General features: G+C 44.6%; 1 protein-coding gene across 4 annotated transcripts in view; it reads left to right on the top strand.

Moving 5' to 3' along the window:
- TRRAP (transformation/transcription domain associated protein) overlaps nucleotides 1-19,156 on the top strand; it is a 162,280-nt gene that overhangs the window by 32,700 nt on the left and 110,424 nt on the right. For 3 of the 4 annotated variants that reach the window (XM_035131728.2, XM_060283007.1, XM_060283008.1), the window contains exons 26-34: nucleotides 24-284; nucleotides 1,527-1,688; nucleotides 2,729-2,825; nucleotides 4,289-4,410; nucleotides 6,591-6,761; nucleotides 8,576-8,644; nucleotides 15,905-16,024; nucleotides 16,618-16,737; nucleotides 18,426-18,590. In XM_035131728.2, the coding sequence (XP_034987619.2) occupies nucleotides 24-284; nucleotides 1,527-1,688; nucleotides 2,729-2,825; nucleotides 4,289-4,410; nucleotides 6,591-6,761; nucleotides 8,576-8,644; nucleotides 15,905-16,024; nucleotides 16,618-16,737; nucleotides 18,426-18,590 (1,287 nt within the window). Of the gene's footprint in view, nucleotides 1-23; nucleotides 285-1,526; nucleotides 1,689-2,728; nucleotides 2,826-4,288; nucleotides 4,411-6,590; nucleotides 6,762-8,575; nucleotides 8,645-14,070; nucleotides 14,125-14,261; nucleotides 14,283-15,904; nucleotides 16,025-16,617; nucleotides 16,738-18,425; nucleotides 18,591-19,156 lie in introns of all 4 variants that reach the window. The other variant, XM_035131726.2, reaches the window with a different exon arrangement.

Below are 19,156 nucleotides of genomic sequence, written 5' to 3'. Positions count from 1 at the left end.
TGACACTTCTGCAACCTGCATAGGTTTCGAACGGAGCAGTTGCTATGGCCAAAACCACTCTGGAACAGCTCCTGATCAGGTGTGCAACGCCTCTGAAAGATGAAGAGAAAACAGAAGACATCCTCTCGGCCCAGGAAAAGTCTTTCCATCACGTGACCCACGACCTGGTGCGAGAGGTGACTTCTCCAAACTCCACTGTAAGGAAGCAAGCGATGCACTCCTTGCAGGTGCTTGCCCAAGTCACGGGGAAGAGCGTCACTGTGATCATGGAGCCGCATAAAGAGGTGAGGCAGCCTGTTAACGTTTAATTGTCTGTGACCTGATTGACACATGCAGCAGGCTGAGATAGCAGTGTGAACTGTACCACTGCAATCTGCTGGTGAGCAATCACATTTCACAACGCTGCTTTATTGGAAAAAAAAAGCTCTCTGGAAATAGAAAACTAGCACATTTATTATTTGTAAATAGTAAGTCATCACCACCAGAATGGGGGGACTGGCTTGGCTAGAATCTGTTTCTTGGATGTTCTCAGTGTTTTGCTTCAGGGACTTTTCACAAGAGAGAGCATAGCTCCTGAGTTTCCCAGCAAGCCCTTGGCTGAGTCATGTTTTGCATTCAGGTCTCCCAAGTCCCATCTGCTTGTCCATGAACTAAATATTCTCCATCGGGTGCTTATCCCAGTCTTCCTGGAATGAGCATTTGGCAGCACACATCATTTTTCCTTCCATATTTTATCCTTGCAACAACCTTGTGTGATAAGTAGGTTGAGAGATACTGATTGGCTCGATGTTTCCAATTGCTCCCGATGTTTTACGTGGTTTTTAGATGTTTGTATTAGGTTTTATTTTTACTTGTGTTCTTTATATTCACTGATGTGTTTGCTGCTCTAGGTGCCCTTGGAAGGAAGGGGGTTATAAATGTCCTAAATCTCTGTAGGGCTTGAATGAGCACCTCTGGATGTTGTTGGTCTCAGACTCCCATCCGCCTCTGCCAGCATTGTTGGGGATGATGGAAGTTGTTAGTCTAGCAGTATCTGGAGGTGTACAGGTTCCTTAGCCCTGCTCTAACCAGTCTGGCTCATTTTATCATTTTCTTGAGTTTTACGTGGAATTTCTCTTTGCACCGCACGTTCTGGGAATCCTCCCATGCGAATACTTTTCAGGCCTTGTTTTTCTTTGGACCAGTATTCCATTCTGCTTTGCTCTATATTTTGCTATATCTACTTTTGTGCTGTGCCTGATGATCTTGTGATAACAGGAATTTTGAAAGGTTAAAATACTATGATTAGTGCACAAAGCATTAGCCATGATTTTGACCATGTATGTCATGGAAGCATCTAATGGTAGCAACCAGTGAGAGACTTTGCTGGTTTAATTGTGGGAGTGGTGTTTACTGTGTGTGTGCTGAATTTGGGTTTGATAATCCTGCATATAAGAAGAGTCTGCGGTGATTGAGGGAAAGAGAAAGATGGCACTTAGACCACGCAAACCAAAACCCCTCTTCTGATGCTCTCTGCTATTTTCTAGGTCCTCCAAGACATGGTTCCTCCGAAAAAGCACTTACTTAGGCATCAACCTGCAAATGCCCAGATTGGTTTGATGGAGGGGAACACATTCTGCACCACACTTCAACCCAGACTTTTCACCATGGATCTAAATGTTGTAGAGCACAAAGTGTTCTATACAGAGGTACTTCCCTTTGGTCTTTATCTTCACAAATTTTAAAACTTGTCTCCATGGGTTTATCCACGATGCAGCTTTGGGCTACCAACCTATGTACACATACTTGAGAGTAGCAGGATTATTGGGGGACCATAGTTCTTAAACAATGCAAAACTGATACAAGTGAGAAGTGTAAGTATGCTTAGTAAATCTGTCATTCACCAGCTGTAATTAATTAATGTTACTATATTTAGACATTCATAACGTGCCCTTGCCAAGAATGCATTGGCTTTTCTTCCTGACGCCACTATACTTGTTTATTTTGCAAAGTTTAAGTTGGGTTTTTAAAAAATTATTTTGCAATAACCTCTTGTAAGGTGAAATGCATTTTTAGATGGGCAGACATTGTATATGCCACATAGTTTTAAAAGAATTACGATGTGCAGCTCTGATCTGCTTTTTACATGGGTCAGATGCAGATAATTGATTAATTCTTTTTGACACCTGCTGAAGACATTCTTATTTAGACACGGCTACCCAGGTGTTTAGAAAGTTCTTTTTTGGGGAGTTTTGATTTGTTTTAGTCTACTTTATTGCGCTTTGAACCTCCTGTGTGTTTTAAATTATAGTTGTAGATGTTTAATTGATAATTTTGTTTTATCTTTTCTCTAAACTGCTTTGACAATTTGCTGCAATCAAGCAGTATATAAATTTTATAAAATAATAAATAAAAGAAATTGGGACTATCAGACTGATCCATTGTTCGTAATAATGGTTCAAAATGGACAAAAAGGTAATGGGATACAATATTTAAGTAAACAATTTGAAGCTGTTATGTAGTTACAAGGCAGGGTGCATCAGTCTAGTCAAATTAAAACAGTGAACAATGATGGGGAAAACCTTCCAAAATGCAACACCTGACATTTTTTTTGTTAATGAAATGTGAATGGTTGTGTTCGGCTTCAAAGTGCCTTGTTAAAATGACAGGCAAACAATTTAAAGTGTGTTTAGAGCTCCGCTCCCTGGCTCAAAACAAGGAGTCAACTCTTTTCCATCTCAACTTCCAGCTGTTGAATTTATGTGAGGCTGAAGACTGTGCTTTGATGAAATTGCCCTGCTACAAGAGTCTTCCTTCATTGGTACCTCTTCGGATTGCAGCACTGAGTAAGTTTGATCAGACTTGTGAATAGGGGGGCTATATGCTGCATTGTATAGAAAGCACTGGAGTTGATGCTGTAGTGGGAAAAGGATGGGACCCTGTAGATATAAGGATGTTTGCAGCCTGCAGTAGCATCTGTAGCATAGTAATAGGCTGTGCACCAACTTAACGATATAAACATATGCGGCTCACTTAAACAGAGTCACAATGTTGGTTCACCTAGCTCAGTACAGTGGTACCTTGGTTTAAGAACAGTCCTGTTTACGAACGATTCGATTTACGAACTTTGCAAAACCGGAAGGAGCGTCCCGGTTTGCAAACTTTTACTTCGGTCTAAGAACGGAATCCGAACGGTGGAAGGGCACTGGTCTCATAAGGGAAAGCACACCTCGGTTTAAGAATGGTTTTGGTTTAAGAATGGACTTCCGGAATGGATTAAGTTCGTAAACCGAAGTACCACTGTATTGTCTCCTCTGACCTTGCTTCTCACTGATACACTTTAAAAAACTGGCGCCGTGGAGCAAATCCAGCAACTTGTGCAGGAGTGGGGAACCTTTGGCTTTCCAGTTGTTGCTGAACCACAATTCCCATCACCCCGGGTCATTGGCTATGCTTGCTGGTGGGACTTGTAACTCGCTTTTGGAGAGTACTGGGAAACCTCAGTTGGTCCAGAATGCGGCAGCAAGGATGTTGGCGGCTGCTCATTCAAAAAGGCTATATTATACTTTTCCTGAAACAACCGCACTGGTTGGCAGTTTGTTTTTGGGCACCTTTAAAAGTGCTGGTGATGGGCTTTTATGTCCTGGATAACTTGGGTCTAGGGTGTCTTGGGGATTGCCTCATCTTGCATCAAGCTGCTCACTGCTCAAAGTCTAGTAGAGAGACCCTTCTGTGCCATGACTATAGTGGAAGCGCAATCGGGTGGGGCTTTCTCAGTGGTTGCACCCAGACTGTGGAATACCTTTCCTGGTGATGTTCATTTCATCTCCCTTGCTGTCTGCTGCTATTTGCTGAAGACCTCCCTGTGCTAGCAAGCTTTTGTGTTGCAGTACAGGTAATTTTTTTGTGGTATCGAAGTTTGGCTAAGTAAATTAGCATGCAATACAAATTCCAATTTATTGGCGGAGCCAGGGGGCATGTTCACCTGTCAGGAACAGGTCACAGCCTGTTTCTCTTCACCGCTTGTCATTCACCGTTCTCTCCTCTTCTGGAACATTTTCCTTCTCTTCACACATGGTGAATGGTCCAGAATTTTAAATGTGCTTTGGAAATCGGCTACTTGTAAAACTACAAATGATTGCCACCACCCCCTCTTCTGAAGCTTGTTGCTGTTGGCAAAGCATGTGAAGCCGTCTGTAATTTGGAAAGAAATCAAAGAAGTGTTATAGAAATAAAAACAAGAGAGTTGTTTCTTAACCTTTTGAATTTCCAGTTAATAAGGAAGCTCAATTTCCTTTGATTTTTGCAGATGCCTTAGCTGCCTGCAATTATTTGCCGCAGTCGAGAGAGAAAATCATTGCTGCGCTTTTCAAGGCACTTAACTCAACAAACAATGAACTCCAGGAGGCAGGAGAGGCTTGCATGAGAAAGGTTTGTGGCACTGAAACAAAGCTGCTTTGTATTGACTTTTTTTTCCTGCTCAAGAGCTGAGTAACAAGGAAGCTGTTTTGCCATTGGGATTAATGGCTGCTCTGTTTATATCTCTGTTTGCATGATGCAAGTGTAATTGGGGCGCCATGAAGTGGGTTATTTTTTAAATGGCTTGATCTTGGGCATAGAAGTTCTCTTCTGCCTCTCAAATGTGTACAACCACTTTCCGAAGAAAGAACAACATTATTCTGGGGCACTTTATTGATGTCTTGCTGTTTCGGGCCCCATAATCTTGGGAGTGGGCTGTTGATGTCATAGCTATAATGCAACTGAGTGTTTTTAATTATGGTACCTAAATAGCTAATGTAACTCTTGATTGCTGCTTAAAACCTGCACCCTACTCGTATTGAACGGCAGGGCTGAAAATGCATTAAAACAGTAAGCAGGTGCTGGGTCCCCGCAGAATTTTATAGACAAAATATTGAAGCGGAAGTCTTTTCAAAAGATTTGTAAAATTGAGTTAACTGTCCTACATCTTGATGGCAGGGTTTACGTGGCCCAAGAGGCCACTGTAACTAGTCTTGCCATTACCCAGATCCATTGTGACGTCCACCACCAAGGGATGATAATGACCCATGCAGGATGGAGTCCAGTATGTCTAGGGTTCTGGAATAAACTGTAAACGCAGGCCAGGCAAGGGCCTTGGGCAAAGACTAAGGTGCTGGGTCAGGACCATAATGAGCAGTCCTGTAGTTGTGGCACATTGTTTCAGCAGAACTCTATAGTCTGGGCGTCTAACCTGGTGCCTGTTTCTGCAGCTGTTTGCTTCTTCTGGGCCCAGGGATCAGCAAACTTTTTCAGCATGGTGAAAAAGCATGATGTAAGAGCACCTCAAGCTCCGATGGCTGCTTACCTGTGTCTTGCGAGTGGCAGAGGCTGGTGGCGGCGGGGGGACGATGAGCGGCACTTGAAAGGGCTCCGGAGAGGGGCTGGTTAAAATGGCAGCCGCTCGAGTGCTGCTGCTGCTGCTGCTGCTGCTGGCACAAACGAAGCCCAGCCCCCTTCCTCCTCTAGGCAGGGCAGAGAGAAGCCAGGAGGAGGGAGGGAGGAGGCAGCGCCGCCAAGGGAGGGAGAGGGAGGGAAAGTGAAAGAATGCATGCACTGGCGATCCACATGGCGATTCCTGAACTGTCCGCAGGCTAGATCCAGAAGGCAATTGGGCCTGATCCGGCCTGCGGGCCTTAGTTTTCCGGCCCAGGTTCTAGGCAGTGAGGCTTCAGGATTTGGGGACTCTTTTGGAGAAAGCTTTTCTCATTATCAGGTCTTTCCTGATCCTCTAAAAAGTTTGGTCCAGTCACCAGAGTCCAGACGGCAGTTACCTTCCTGGGAAGGACTAGGGATTCCTGGGCTGGGAACACAGCAGACACGTTGTTAGTAAATGCTGTAAATGGAGCAGGCTGGTTTGTTTTTGTGTATGTCCTATGTGGTTTTGTTTGCATTCTGCCTTCCTACTGCACTCAGGGTGGCACACACAAGATTTCCAGGGGGCCTTCCATCCAAGGACTGTCCACACCCAGACCTGCTTACCTCCAACAAGCTCTGGCACAAGTGCATAGCCCTGTGATATCAGATGTTTGTCCTGTTGGAAATATGGGTCTCTAAAGTTTCTTATTGCTTTATTGGAGGAATCTTCCTTCCACGTGGAGAACGTAATTGCCATTGTAAAACTTTTTCATCTGTGACCCAATCCAAATGTATCACTTAAGCCATGGTTTGCTTTTCTTAACCACAGTTAAGGTTGGTTTTTTTTATAACCCAAAACCATGCTTAAAGACTTGAGGCTAATGGTTTGATTCCCCAGCCATTGCAGTCTTCCTGCTTGCAAGTGGTTTCTCTGGTTATCTACTGCTACCTGCATTCTGGAAGCAGCCTTTGTTTAACAATTTCATTCATGGGGTTTCACTCTGTTTGGGATCTTTACTAGCATTAAGGCAAGAAACCACGGTTATGTCAGCACTGGACCTGTGTACTTTATTTCTCAAAAGTCACAATTATTTCAGAAGGTTTTTTTTTCCCTTTCCACTCTAAGGATGCTTTAAACTTGCAGTCAGAAATACCAGCTTAGGTAAATGCTTGAATAGAAATACTTTTATGATGTTGCTTATGTTACTTCCTGTCAGTTTTTGGAAGGTGCTACGATTGAAGTTGACCAGATTCACACACACATGAGGCCTCTGCTTATGATGTTGGGCGATTACCGAAGTTTGACGCTAAATGTGGTGAACCGCCTAACTTCAGTGACCCGGCTGTTCCCGAACTCCTTTAATGACAAATTCTGCGATCAAATGATGGTAAGAACATGGAACTGCTTGAATGATTTTTAAGCAAATGTCACCCAGAAATTGAAAGTTTCAAAGAGGAGGCTTAAAAGCTAATTAATAGATTTGTTCTTCTCTCTTTAACTGTGGATTAATTGGGTGTCAGATGTGGGGTGGGAGGAGGAAGCTGGAGTACGTGAATCTTCAGTTGGAAGATGAATATGAACTAGTTGGCTTTTAAAAAAGTGCTGCTAAATTGAAATGAAAGCATGCCCCTCTTTTAAAAACAATAAACCACAAAATGTCAGGCGACTTTGGCAAACATTCATAGACTTGGCAACGTTATTTCTAATGGTATGACAAACATCCTGTATGCATGAACAAGAACATGTCTTTAACCATTAGAATCTGCTCCATATTCTTTATGTGTGATGCTGTTATCCGCTTGTGCCAAATAAAATAACACCCAAGGGTTTAACAGCCACTAGCAACCCCAAAACTGGAACTGGGAACTTGCAGCTAGGCTCCTAAAGAGAATTGGCAAGCCAGTCTCTCTGACCTCACCCCCACCTCCAAAATTGGTCTGTTATGTGTAGGATGTTACTGCTGCCACCTCTTGCTCAATTTTTGCAGCTCAAATGAGCTCCTCCAGCACAGCTTGAATACTGGAACGTCAAGGGTAGCTGGAGGTGGATTAGTAGCAGGGGTAAAATCCTGGCCAGGGACTCTTCCAGTGGAGGTTCTAGTTATAGGGGCTAGAGGCACAAACAGAATACACCAACTGGAACAGAATCCTTGTTCCTTGTTGTTTTGCTTAGGCGTCCGTCTTTCCCTTCAGCCTTGGAAAAACTTTGCTGGCTTTGGATGTCTGTGTGTAAAATTACTTGTGTGAACCTTTTGCAGTATTATAAGAACTTGATGCTAAGCTGAAGATGATTGGTCTGAGATTTGTGGCCCCTAAGTAGCGGCATGGCTGGGTGGCAGGCACTGAACTGAATGTTTCTGCTCGCCATAGCTGCCAAGTCTCCCGTATTCCCCGGGAAACCCCCGTTTTCCCAGTTGTCCCCAGCCGAAAAAACGGATTTTTTTGTATTTCCCCGGTTTATTCTGGCGCGGCAGCCATTTTGGAACTAGGCGGAGCATGCTCAGAAGCGACTTTGATGCTGCTTTGCCCAGTTCCAAAATGGCTGCAGCGCGACTTCTGGTGTGGCGGCCATTTTGGAACAGGGCAGAGCAGCATCAAAAGTCACTTCTGAGCATGCTCCGCCCAGTTCCAAAATGGCGGCAGCGCTACTTCCGGTCTGCTACTTCCGGTCCAGTCCCTTATTTCTCAGGCTGGAACTTGGCAGCTATGCTGCTCGCCTCCACCGCTGCTGCCCTTGCCACCCACCCTCAGCCCTTCTTGCACCAGGCACAATGGGGAACGTAGATGTGACCTTGTTCACATGGCATGGCACAGCTGGAGACAACACATGTTTGTCATCAAGCTGGAGGTTTCTTCATGGCTTTAGGATGTAGGTCTTGAGGTGAGCTGAGGCCGCTTATTAGAATGAGTTCTGCATCAGGGAGCATGCAGCAATATTCTCATAGATTCCGGGGGGACAAAAGACCTCATTGACTGCTTCTACCTGGGCAAAAATGAAAAATGCCTTGGCTGCAAAACCCTCAGCGTCTGCAGATAGCAGTCTTGCCTCCTCACTTAACTTCCCCCGAAATGAATAGAATTTCAGCATGCTCCAAAGTATTATACAAAGTTTCTTTATTGTAAATAATTGCATGGGCCATGCCTAGCTAACAGAGGCTGTAAGAAAGCGGGAAATAACTCTCAGTATTGGATTCCCCCACAGCAACACCTGCGTAAATGGATGGAAGTGGTAGTTATTACACACAAAGGAGGACAGAGGAGTGATGGAAATGTAAGTTGATTCCGTTCTTTTTCTGGGGCATGAAAAGCCAAAGCAAGTGGGTTGAAATGTTGGGGAGACTGTAAACGCTAGCTGCTTCCTTTCAGCGAACTACGTACCTGCTTAATGATTGTCTTTGTGTGTGTGCGTGTGTGTGTGTGTGTGTGTAGGATAGAGAAATTCTTAACGCTTTTACAGAATTGTTATGGATGGTGCTTGATGTTCACCTACTCTATGGTAGCCACGCTCAATCTTGTGGGAAGCTAGCTGCCGAATTTTAAGTGTGGAGGAAGACCCTTGTTATAGGGTGAATTGAGCTTGTGCTTTATATGAAAACTGTTGGTTGCACCCCTAGTGATTTCACTGGCAATCTATCCTAGTTCACTGGATTCAACAAGAAGCACAAACACTGTCATTAGCAGAAATCCATCCTTAAGAAAAACACCTTGACCTGGTAGAGATTTCCTCCCACTCCAAATCAATGTTACTGGATGTTCCACGTCTCTTGCAAATGAGCAGCATGTACCATTCTCCCGTCCTTTTCTTCAGGCTAAATCTCTCTCTCTCTCTCTCTCTCTCTCTCTCTCTCTCTCTCTCTCTCTCTCTCTCTCTCTCTCTCTCTCTCTCTCTCTCTGCAATACATGAAATAATTGTTGAAAATGAAAGCAAGTCTGCTATTGGAATGAGATTGTGAAGAAAACTGGGGAAATAATGCTTAAAAGGCCAAGGCTTGTTCCCTGTTGTGCCATCAGTTTTCTTAGGTATTATCAGCCTATTTGTGTTGGATGTTAGGTTCCTTAGGTTACAATCCCTTGTAAGTACTAGCTTACTGGTACTTGAAAGTTTTCAGGCTTTGTTAATTTCTTCATTTTTCGTGTGTGTGTGTGTGTGTGTGTGTGTGTGTGTGTGTGTGTGTGTGTGTTTCTTTAATTCACCCAGGAGCTTCATTGACACAAGACTCAGTGAATGAGGAGTTGGGCCAACCCCCCCACCCCTCTAATGGTGGGCTTTTGTAGCCTCTTTTGTCTAGTAGTAGTTGTGCAGTAGCAGCAACTCGCTCTGAACTACGTGTGCTCTTTCATGTAAACTAAAAAGTCCTGTTGAAGACTCTTAATGTTTGAATATACACATTTATCTGTAATTCATTCTTTAAAAGGGGGGAAAGAGGGAAGAAGCTTGACAGGGCAGTGTCCGAATATGGTTTCAGTGTGAGTGTGAACATTTGGCCGTTGTTAAAAGCATTGTATGTGGTGATGTGGGAATACAGGCGTGGCCATTAGTTAATAAACTCTTAGAAAGGATGCACCTCCTTTTGAATCCTTGGAATCTGCCCGGTCCTTTCGAGACCCCTGTGCTTCAAATGCCAAATATGGCACAGTCTATTAAGCACTGTTCCACTTTAGCAACCCCCCCCCCCCAATATACCTGCAAGGCTTTAGGGAAATGGGAGCTTGGTAGTTTGCCCCAACAGAGTCCAAAGGGTGCTGCTGGATGAGGCTAAAGGCCCATATTTTCTAGCATCCTGTTTCTCACAGTGGCCAGCCTGTTGCTTCCAGAAAGCCCACAAAGGATACGAAGGCAGTAGCCCTACTACATTATTCCTCTCTAGCAATTGATACTTCCAAATCTATTTCCTCTGAACCTGGTGTCCTGTATAGCTAGCATGGTTGATACCTGCTTTTTTGGTGGTGGCACTTGCCTGCAAAGCTGGTATGTTTTGATTTGACTGTTCACATTGTGCCAGGGGTGGCCCACATGGTCCCCTGCAGATGTTGCCAACTCACCATATGTGACCATTGCTAACTCTTGCTGGGGCTGATGGGAGTTGTAGTCCAAAACATCTAGAGGGCGCCATGTTGGCTACACTTGGCGTACATGATCTAATCATGTTGTAAAAGGGCCACTACAGGTAAGTATTCTTTTCCCTGTAGTTGGCGGCATAAATGCTTGCCTGAGAATGACGTCCTGCTGCCTCAAGATGGCTGTAATCTGGGAAACGTTAGCAATGGTAATTCAACTCAATGTTGGCTACATAGACTGTCCTATTCCTTTATATCTGGCAGTGTGCAACCACTTCAAAAACAGACTCTTCCATACATCGCAGTAGGTGCAACTTCTGCTAACAGCCAGGCTTTAGCAGATCCACTTGCCATGATGAGGGTGGCACAACCCTCTGGGGAGTGTGACACGCAGCCAGCCGCCCAGGGTGGAACAGGAAGCACTCTTAACCAACCTTCTGACTCTCCAGCAGGAAAGGCAGAGGGGGAAAACTGGATGCTCCTGCTTGATCCTTTGTCCAGTTGCGTCCAGGCATCCCTTCTCCTGCCAGATGTCCTGTTGGGAAAGGCCAATGGTGGGAAAGAAGGGTTGGGCAGTGCTGCTCAGGGCACCTCTTACCAGTGTTGCCCAGTCGGCTACCCTTCCAAACAGGAACGCCCAGCAGTGTGTGTAGTGTGTGTGTGTTTATGTTGGGTGACATTACCTGGGGTGACTTTGAGAAGCTTTGCCCAACCCGGCGTCCTCTCCCCACATTTCTGTTTGGTAGGGGAGAAGGGGATGCTGGTGCCTGCAGCCTTGACCAGCGAGGCCACTCAAAAATCGCAGATCCCTGTTAACAGCTGGGGCTTTAATCCTGTAAGCACTCGCCACTGGAGTTAGTCTGGCCCAACAGCCAGTCTCAACTACTGTTAAAAGGTGGGGGTGTGGGGCAGAGCTGTTCTAGGCATTATCATTTGCCTTGCTCATGGTGAATTCCTCTTCCTGCCCTAACAGCTATTAGGAATCATCTGTGGCTATCATAGTAAGTTTCCCTTCCTTCTGCTGCCACTAGTGTTGACTCTGTGGAAGGAGTCACCATTCTGAGAGGGGGAGAGGGGGACTGGGCACTGGACATGGGGGTGCTCCTCTTGCTCCTACCCCCGTGAGGTGAAACACAAGCCTATTTTAAGTGCTGCTCTGCTGTGTCCCTCATGTTTTTGTGTGCAGAATACGGCTCCATGCTGTGGACAGCGAAGAAGTGACTCAGGGTTGCTTCGTTATCATGAGAAGTCTAGCAAGCGCTTTCCCTAGCCTTTCGCTTTCAGCCTTTCCACTAGCTCTTCCAAGTGGAGCATCCCCCTGGGAGTTCCCCCAAAGTCTCAGCATCTGAAGGAAAGCCATCCTGTTTGCAAAGCAACAGAAATACTGCACTTTCAGGAAAACATAACTTGAAATTTTAAGAATGCTGTTCTCTCCCCACCCCCTGTGTGTGTGCTTTTGTGTGTTGGGGCAGACTTTACCCAAATTCTTAATCTCCTTTCATACCAATTAAAAACAACAACAACAAGGTTCTTTATTGCTTTAATATGTATCTGCCTGCAAGAGGTTTGCATTCCCCATGCTAATTAAGCCGTGCTTCATGGCTTCATGGATTATAAAGCTGGCACTGCTGTATTGGATACTGTCGGCAGCATGATCATATGTATGCATCCATTGTGTTTAGCTGCAGGCATGCATTAAGAGTGTTGCCTTCAAATCAGCTAAAAATGGATTGTTTGTTTTATTTGTCACTTTCTCCAAGGAGCTCAAGGCAGATCCCCATTCTCCCTATATTGTTCTCACAGCGATCCTCTGATGTAGGTTAGGCTCTAATCCTCTAATCCAGAATGCGGCAGATAGACTGGTGACTGGGAGCGGCCGCCGAGACCACATAACACCGGTCTTGAAAGATCTACATTGGCTTCCAGTACGTTTCCAAGCACAGTTCAAAGTGTTGGTGCTGACCTTTAAAGCCCTAAACGGCCTTGGTCCCTTATACTTGAAGGAGCGTCTCCACCCCCATCGTTCTGCCCGGACACTGAGGTCCAGCTCCGAGGGCCTTCTGGCGGTTCCCTCATTGCGAGAAGCCAAGTTGCAGGGAACCAGGCAGAGGGCCTTCTTGGTGGTGGCGCCTGCCCTGTGGAACGCCCTCCCATCAGATGTCAAAAAGGAAAACAGCTACCAGATTTTTAGAAGACATCTGAAGGCAGCCCTGTTTAGGGAGGCTTTCAATGTTTAACAAATTAGTGTATTTTAATGTTTCTGTTGGAAGCCGCCCAGAGTGGCTGGGGAAACCCGGCCAGATGGGTGGGGTATAAATAAATAATAATAATAATAATAATAATTATTATTATTATGGCTGTGCTTGAGCAATCACACCTGGCCTTCATAAGATGCGATATGAACAAGCTTTATTCCACACTATGGCTTTCCTCCTTCCTTCGTGCAAGCCAGGGATTCACCACCTTACTAGAGCCTTCTGCTACACCGAAACCAAGAAACTATGGTTAATGGTTTCCAAACAGGAGAAGGTATTCAGTGAATTGTACCATGGCTTCATATCTTGGCTTAGTGGGAAGCCTTTAACTATGATTTCCTGGTTTGGATGTAACGAGAAACTAAAGTTAACTAAAGACTTCCTGGCTTATGCAAAGAGAAGAATGAAGCAACTGTATGTAGTAGTCATATCTTGTCTAATTCAGCCAATATAGCACCATCCAAACTTAGTCAGTGACTAGTGTGCATTTTGGGAGAGTCCCCTCCTCTTCAGGCTGCTTTATAAGCTGCCCCTTCAAATCTCAGAAGATCCTTCTTCCATCCTCTAACCATTCACAGGCGTTTTATGACCTTGCCATGACTTTTGTTGAGAAGGTGGTAAAAACGTGTGCCTGTTCTCTCCCCGGTGGAAATGCTACTAAGCGCTGTTGTTAATTATTATGACGCACATCGGTTCTACTAGGTTATCCCCAAAACACCTCTTAAAGTTTCGTTTTAATTTTCATTAAAATGGTTTGCGAGAGTAATCAAACAGCAAAATACAATAATACAGTATGATGTAAAACATCAAGATCCATAAAATGAGGTTGCTCACACATTTTCCACCTGCTCAAACACACCCATAGCCCAGTCAGTCTGCATCAACGCCCATTTGCTCACACTTCCACTTAAAACACACTTTCCCTCACTCTCAGCAATTACCTTTGCTCAGCACTCCTCTGGGTACACATATTATATAGAAATGCCATACTACAACCTTTTTTTTCCCAAGGGTAATTGTTCGTGATTCCGGTTTGTTCTGTTCTACTTTATTGAGCGTTGAAAGGTGGTCTGTTTTCCTGTTGTCTCCGTGGACATCGCCTGCCTCCCAAGATAATCAGAATGCCGCCTTCACTGTCTTGTTCATCCCTTAATATCCTTCCTCTTCCTCCTTGTGTGCAAGCTTTAAATATATATATATAAAAAAATTCCTTCAGTAGCACCTTAAAGACCAACTAAGTTTTTATTTTGGTATGAGCTTTCGTGTGCATGCACACTTCTTCAGATACGATATATAGATATATATATGGGAAGTTGTATGTATTCAGTGTGTGTACAAATATCCAAAAAAAAGAAAAAAAGATGCTTTTCCTCCCCATCCTCAGGAGAGTATTTCCGAGTGCGGGAGATGTTCCTTGTCTCCATTCTGTCAGTTTGAGGTGAGAATCTAACCCTACTAAAGTCAGTTTCTGACTCTGCTCTGAAGCACAGCATATACACGTTTCTTTTGCATTTACGTTTTTGTGGTTGTCGTTGTTCACGCTGTGAATTTTTGTTTTGTTTTGTTTTGGTTCAGCCTGCCGTGGAAGGGGTAGAGGTGAGAACTTTCAGTGGAGGTGCCAGGAGGTTCTTTGTTTGGGTTCCGTTCCGTTCCTTTGTCTCTTTCTTTCTCTCCTTCTCCCTCCCTCTCTCTGTTTATGGTTTGTTTTGCTATGGTTTGTTAGCTGTATTTGTTAATGTACCGGGCGAAGTGCATTGTGCCTTGAGTGCAGTGCTGTGACTTGTCCTCTGTTGTTTGTCTGTGGCGGAGTTGTATCAGTAGCATTTGCTGTGACCTGTGGAAGGACTTATAAAGCATGTTTTCTTTTTTTAAAAAAATGAATAATTTAGGAAGTTTTGGGTGCAGTTTCCCTCCCTCCCTGTACATACATTGAGCGGAAGCCTTCTTGAGTTGCTAACATCTAAAAGGAACAGATTTCAAAGCAAAAGCCGAGGCCCCACTCCTAAGTCTAACCTCTGGCAGCTGTGCAGGCCTCTCTGTTCAAGTGGGGGAGACTGGCGCTTCATTCAGTTCAGGAAATGCAACCACCTTGCTAGACCTAACGTACTGTGTGTATGCATGCACAATTTCTTGCCCCTTTTCCTTCTGTGGTGTTTGTCATAACCCAACATAAGAAACTATCCAAATGGTCAACAGGAAGTTTGCTGCGTTGGGTCTGTGAAGGAGGGCGGTGGCTGATGACCTTTGGGACTGGTGAGGCAGAATGCAGGGAGTCCGAACCATAGGTGGAGCAGAGCCAATGGTAGGCAGAGCCAGCTAATTCTAGTTTTGCCCCCCATCCTCCTCCCTGCTGACTTCAGCAAGGGCAACATGGAGGCTAAGGAAGAGGAAGCTGGCAGGAATGCCGTGATCTCCTGGATTGTTTGTAACTTAGAAGGCAGATACAGTGGTACCTCTACTTACGAATAACTCTACTTACGAATGAAGCTCCGTCCGCCATCTTGGATGCGGTTTAGATAGGATTTTTTTTTCTACTTACGAATTTTTAGATAGGGTTGCTTCTACTTACAATTTTTTTCTCCCAATGCATTCCTATGGGATTCGACTTACAAATTTTTTCGACTTGCGAATGTGCGTTCGGAACGCATTAAATTCGTAAGTAGAGGTACCACTGTAGGTCGAGGCTGGATGAAGGCAGACTGAGGTTTGTGTGGCAGTGCCCTGCTTGCCCCAATGGATCGGCTTCTGCTGTAGGAGGATAGAGTTGAATTTTGAAGTTGCTAGCCCATATGAATTGAACTCTGATGCAGGCCAAACTCTTCCTTTATAGTTTTGTACAAGCCAGCTTTTAGCAGCAGCTTTTGCCTTTTGGAGAGAGTCAGGCAGTTAGTGTGCCCAACATTGGACATTCACAAACCTCCATACCACTGTTGTCATACCATTTAAAACAAACAAACAGAAAACCCCAAAGTTTAAAAGTTGTGCTATTGAAGCAAACGGAACGATCTAGCCACCCATTGCCCCCCTCCCCCAGAACAAAACAGCTATCTTACATGCCCTGGGTAAGTAGTTGTTGTTATAACTCCTTGCTTTGGTTTGCCAGCCATGCTAACACCTAGAAAGGGGAATAGAGTTCCCATTAGGATCCGTTGTGTGTTGCATTCGAACGCTGCCTTAAAGTAAATGGATGCTTGCTAATGTTTCCATTTTGTCTGTAGGAAATGAAGATTTGCTCAGCAATTATAAACCTGTTTCATCTGATCCCAGCTGCTCCTCAGACACTCGTTAAACCCTTACTGGAAGTTGTGATGAAAACAGAACGGGCTATGTTGATAGAGGTAAAATGGCACTTAATTTCCTTAATTGCTTCTGCTCTTCCATTTGTAATACTTGCTTTAATTGTGTTTTGAATTGTTTCAACTCCCCTGTGGAATCCATTTGATTTAAAACATTGATTTGTGGACACCCCTCTTGTACTCTACTCCATTTTTAAAAGAGTTTGGAACTAGTTCTAATGGATTTTCAAGGTTCAAATGAGAATTTAACTTGGTGTGTTTGTGTGTGTGCGCGCGCACACACACACACACACGTGTACATAAATACATACATATATAAAGTGGAGGGAGATCAAACCTGTGGTCAGATTAGAATTACATGTAGAAATATAATGTGCCGCTGTAGCTATATAGAAACGTTTTGCTTAGTCTGCCCTTGAGAGAACGGACCAGATATTATGACTTTTCAAACATTTCCCCACTGAAAACACTGAAAGTTGAGACGTGCTGGAGAGGAAACCGTAATTCTAGGCTTGGGGGTTGCTGGCATGTTTGCCGTCCTTAGAAAAGCATAACCCAAGAGTGCAACCCTAGCTGCCTTGAACTTGTCCGCATGCTAAATGAAGCTTCTTTTCGTCTGGGATTTGTTTTCGCAGGCTGGCAGTCCGTTCAGGGAACCATTAATAAAGTTTCTGACGCGTCATCCATCACAGACGGTTGAGTTGTTCATGATGGAAGCAACCTTAAATGATCCACAGTGGAGCAGGATGTTCATGGTACCTCATGGTGTTTTGCTTTGTTTGATTGACTTTCAATGCTGGTGGATGATCAAGGTGGTTGCAAGTGTAAGATCTTTCTCTGCTGTCACCTAGCAGCAGCCATTGGGCTGCAGCAGAGGAAAAGAAGGGAAGTAGGGCTATTTTGTTGTTTTTTTGTTGGCATCAATCTGTCTTGAGAAACAATGGATTGCACCTCTGGGGGTGAAGTCAGACTGCTGTATTAGCAGCACCAAAGTGACCTTCTTAAGGAGCAAGCTTGGGCTGTGTGTATGGAGGTCCTGGGCTGCCCAGACTCACTGATGTGGTCCAAACGAAAACAGAGCAATGCACCAGCTTGGTTGCAGGAGTTGCCAGAAGGAGGTGTACAAGGCACCATCCCAACCATCTTAGGGCCTTCACTCTGTATATGTGCAGGGTTTACTACTTAACCTTTTATTCTCCTGAAGATATCCTGCAAGGCACTAGAGGTTTAGGATCAGAGTTTTCCTTCTCCTAGACACTCTACCTTCCCAGGTTCTTGAGCCCCATGCAACAGCAACCAAACTCCAGGAAAGTGCTTTGATTGGTCAGCTAGTCCATTGACTCTGCTGATATTCTACAGTGGTACCTTGGTTTATGAACTTAATCCGTTCAGGAAGTCCGTTCTTAAACCAAGGCGTGCTTTCCCATAGCAGCGGGGGACTCAATTTACAAATGGAACACACTCAACAGGAAGCGGAACATGTTCTGCTTCCAAGGCAAAGTTCACAAACCAAAACACCTTCTTCTGGGTTTGCAGCGTTAATCCAAGTTGTTCATAAACTAAGCTTTTCTTAAACTAAGGTACCACTGTATTTTGTTTGTCGCTCACTTGGTCAAACTGTGCTCCTCACTTTACAGCCTTGCCAAAGCACGGCCTATGCAAGCCACAGATGCCTAGGGCAGCTCTCCAGTAACCATTCTACCCTACTTTGCCTTGTCTCCTCCTTGGCCTCCTACACTGCTGAGGCAAAAACTTCATCATTGGTTGTCACTGTGCACCTCATATAGGAGCAGGGCAGTTGCTGGGGAGCTATCCTGTCCTGGCTCTTCCTCTGCAGCTAATCTGGGCTGTTTGCCTACTCTTTCGCCTGCTGGGCAACTCATCACGCTGCAGTTCTCACGGCTGCCTATTGGAGGCTATGCAAACTGCAGTGTGAAAACATCATTACAATTTTATTATATAATAAGAAATATAATTACCAGCATGAAGAAAGGAGGGAGCTGCATAAAGGAGGAGATGTAGGGAAGGGCGTGTACAGGTGAAGGATTAGAACAGTTCTTTCATCTTTATTTGCTCCATTAGTGTTTTGTTGTATCAGGACTTGGACCTAATCAGGACCTGAAGTCTGCCCACTGCTCTAGCTCAGTCTTCCTCATCTGGTGCCCTCTAGATATTGTTGGACTCTGGCTTCCATCAGCCACAGCTAGCATGGCCAGTGTTTTAATGATGGCAGTTGTAGCCCATTGTCTTCTGAAGGGCACCAAGTTTGAGAAGACCGATCTAAATAATGTGTGATATTTAAGTAAGCAATTTTAAGCGTAAGATTGCTCAGATATAGCTGACACTGCACCCATGTATAAAACTGCACAATGTATGTTGCTGGCAGACTTCTGAAACAATTCCTTGCCTTCATCAGAGTTTTCTTTTATCGTTTCAAAACCAGAGCTTTTTAAAACATAAAGATGCGAAGCCACTGCGTGATGTTCTGGCAGCTAATCCAAATCGCTTCATCACATTATTGATACCCGTCGGTACTCAAGCGGCCGTTCGCCCTGGCTCTCCCAGCACCAGCACAATGCGCCTTGATCTCCAGTTTCAGGCTATCAAGGTATGGCATTCCACCTCTACCGAATTGCACTAAATAGTTCACACCTGCACCTTCTGTTTTGGTTTGAGATTTGTGGAATCTGTCCAAGAACAATTCCTCCTTGGTGTATTTCAATGGTAGTTCTCCCCCCATTCCTCTGTTTGTCCCACCAGTCTTTTCCTAATCCTTTGTTGTTGTATTTACTAGCAAGGAGTGCCCGCTGCTGCCCAGGAACTTTTAGAAACCAGAAAATAATGTGATTTTAAAAATAGATAATGTAATTTGCGCGTTTGGACCTGTCATAAGAAAAGCCCAGGTAAAGTCACAGGAGTGCCATTTTTTTGTTCCACCATCTTGGTTCAAAATGGCACCTGGCCTCCAAATGACAATGAAGACACCCTCCTCCAGAACTCTCATGCTGAGTTTGGTGATGATATATTGAGAGGGAGCTGAACATGTGCCAAAAAACGTCAAAGTCACATTTTGGTCCACCATCTTGAATTAAAATTGTACCTGGCATCCAGATGTTGACAAAGTCCGCTGCCGCCTCCTCAGGAACCCTCATGCCGGGTTTGGCAATGATATCT

This window comes from Zootoca vivipara, chromosome 14 (genome assembly GCF_963506605.1).
Source record: "Zootoca vivipara chromosome 14, rZooViv1.1, whole genome shotgun sequence".
Classification (NCBI taxonomy): domain Eukaryota; kingdom Metazoa; phylum Chordata; class Lepidosauria; order Squamata; family Lacertidae; genus Zootoca; species Zootoca vivipara.
This window is presented reverse-complemented; position numbering and strand designations above follow the sequence as displayed.